This window comes from Myotis lucifugus, unplaced genomic scaffold (genome assembly GCF_000147115.1).
Source record: "Myotis lucifugus unplaced genomic scaffold, Myoluc2.0 scaffold_0, whole genome shotgun sequence".
Taxonomy (NCBI): Eukaryota; Metazoa; Chordata; class Mammalia; order Chiroptera; family Vespertilionidae; genus Myotis; species Myotis lucifugus.
In genome coordinates, this window is record NW_005871048.1 from 11542597 (window position 1) to 11544883 (window position 2287).

Genomic DNA, 2287 nt, shown 5'->3' on the forward strand with positions numbered 1-2287 from the left:
GCCTCCTCCGCCCGCCCGGCTCTGCCCTCCGCGCTTTGGGCCGAAGGTGGAGCCTGCGTAGGGGAGGCAGCCGCCTATCGCCCGTTTTCTATTTACTTCTCACGTGTCAACCTCTCAGCTCCCAAACCGCCACTCCTTCTGCCCCGGGCCTCGGATGCAGGGCCCTGGGGAACCGACTGGCTGGACTGACGGAGGCTGATGCTCCCGGGGGAGAACTACATCAGCGTCAGGAGAAAGGGTAGCGGTGGAGGCACAGTTCCCCGCCGCTGGTTCTCCATCACTTCGCCCTCTGTCGCCTGCAAGCAAGCACCTGCCAACAGGCATTTTTGTGTGTGTGTCTGTCTTGGAGTTATCAACTGCTCGTTTTCAGTTTGTGGTAACCCCTCTCCCAAACCAGTTTAACTTCCCAGACGACGGCTTTATTTAAACCCACTATCGATTCGCGAATTAAAGGACTGTCTCTCGCTTCTCCCCACCCCCAGCAATATGCTTTCTCTTATCCTTAATTCTGAGGATCTGGAATGTAAATTGAAGGCCGCTGCTTCCCAGCTGTGCTGGAGTGAGATGCCCTGGGAGGCCTGGTGATTAAGTAAAAATGAATCTCTACCAGTCCTCTAGGGCCAGGAATGAAATTTAGTCACTCCGAAGAGTGAGAGGTTCTTTCTGAAAGGTAGCTAGCGCTTCAGTCGTTATGGTTAGTTGGGTTGAAGGGCATAGTTGAAAGAAAAGAATAAGGAAAGATTAAGCTTTCCTTGGGAGCCGATTCTGTTAGTCATTTCACAATACATACTTGGGGCTTTTGGTAAAGTTTTGTCGGCAGTGTCTCTAGGAAATTACTTTTGTTCCTATCAACTCATTTCTTCTGTGGCTGCCAATAAAGTTACCAGAGTCTAGTGTTGTTGTTGTTGTTGTTAATCCTCACCTGAGAATATTTTTCCATTTATTTTTATTTATATATTTATTTTTAGAGAGAGTGGGAGAGAGGGGAGAGAAAGAAACATTGTGTCCTTGACCGGAATCGAGCCCCGGGACACTTCAGTTTGAGGGCCAACGCTCTATCCACTGAACCAAACCAGCCAGGGCAGAGTCTAGTTTTTAATTTTGCCATTAGCTCCAAGTAAATGAGGGGTTGTTATGGGCCAGATGCTATTGCAGTCACTTTACATGTGTGTTAACTCATTTACCTCGGCAGCCCTACAAGATTGGTACCATTCTTATCCCTATTTTACAGGCAAGAAAGGATAAGCAATAAAAAGTTTGGATTACCTGTGCAAGGTCATACTTCTGTCAAGAAGTGGCACCAGGATCCAAATTAGCATTATTGTTCCAGAGCCCACACTCTAAACCACTATTAAACTTTTTGCAGACATATGGCGTATAATAGTAGTTTTCTTGTTCTGCCTGAAGATATTCTTGATCAAGTGAAATTAATTAACCAGGCTGTAAGTGCCCTTAATCTTTAGAACAAGGATATTTCCAGGGGCTTTGAATTTATATTGATTGACAAGCTCTAAACCATTTGAAATGCAACTGCTTGGATTGATCTAGTCCACGGGTATCTGAGATACAGCTCACTAAGATAATAGATGGGTGGGTGTTCCGTGGAAGAGAGAGGGAGGGAGAAGGGACAGCAGAAATCAATTCGATAGTATTTTCTGCCTATGCAAGTCCAAACACTGAGGAATTCTGATCTCTGACCTTGGGAAAGCCAATGCAGAAGAACCAAGACAGAGTGTTCCAGTGTAGACCAGACAGTGAATTCTCTGTTAGAAGCCCCAGAGAAACAAGAGGGATGACCCTAAGACTGGTGGAGGGAGAAGTAGGATCCTGGTCCAGGAGCCAAATTTACTGTGAATTAAAGGCACAGCCCCTTGCTAAGTCATAAAAGTTGATGGCTGACATCTAAAGAGCATTTACTAATCACTTCCCTTTACTAATCCTGCTCTGCCAGAACCTGGCCTTCAGCTGTGTGTGTTTGGGGGGGGGGGGGGGGATGAGGCATGTAGGACTTAAGTGAACAGATGACCATATGAACAAACACTACCCCAGAAATGGGGTAAAGATTGCTTTTCTTAAAAGTGACAGTCTAAGTCAGTGGTTCTCAACCTGTGGGTCGCGACCCCTTTGGCGGTCGAACGACCCTTTCACAGGGGTCGCCTAAGACCATCCTGCATATCAGATATTTACATTACGATTCATAACAGTAGCAACATTACAGTTATGAAGTAGCAACGAAAATAATTTAATGGTTGGGTCACAACATGAGGAACTGTATTTAAAGGGCCAG

General features: G+C 46.0%; 1 protein-coding gene across 2 annotated transcripts in view; it reads left to right on the forward strand.

The window, feature by feature from the left end:
- Window positions 1-106: 106 nt before the first annotated feature.
- Window positions 107-2287, forward strand: part of CDO1 (cysteine dioxygenase type 1) — a 10722-nt gene continuing 8541 nt past the window's right edge. The window contains exon 1 of one of the 2 annotated variants that reach the window (XM_006081135.3): window positions 107-320. In XM_006081135.3, the coding sequence (XP_006081197.2) occupies window positions 199-320 (122 nt within the window). In that variant the 5' untranslated portion in view covers window positions 107-198. Of the gene's footprint in view, window positions 331-2287 lie in introns of both variants that reach the window. The other variant, XM_023746578.1, reaches the window with a different exon arrangement.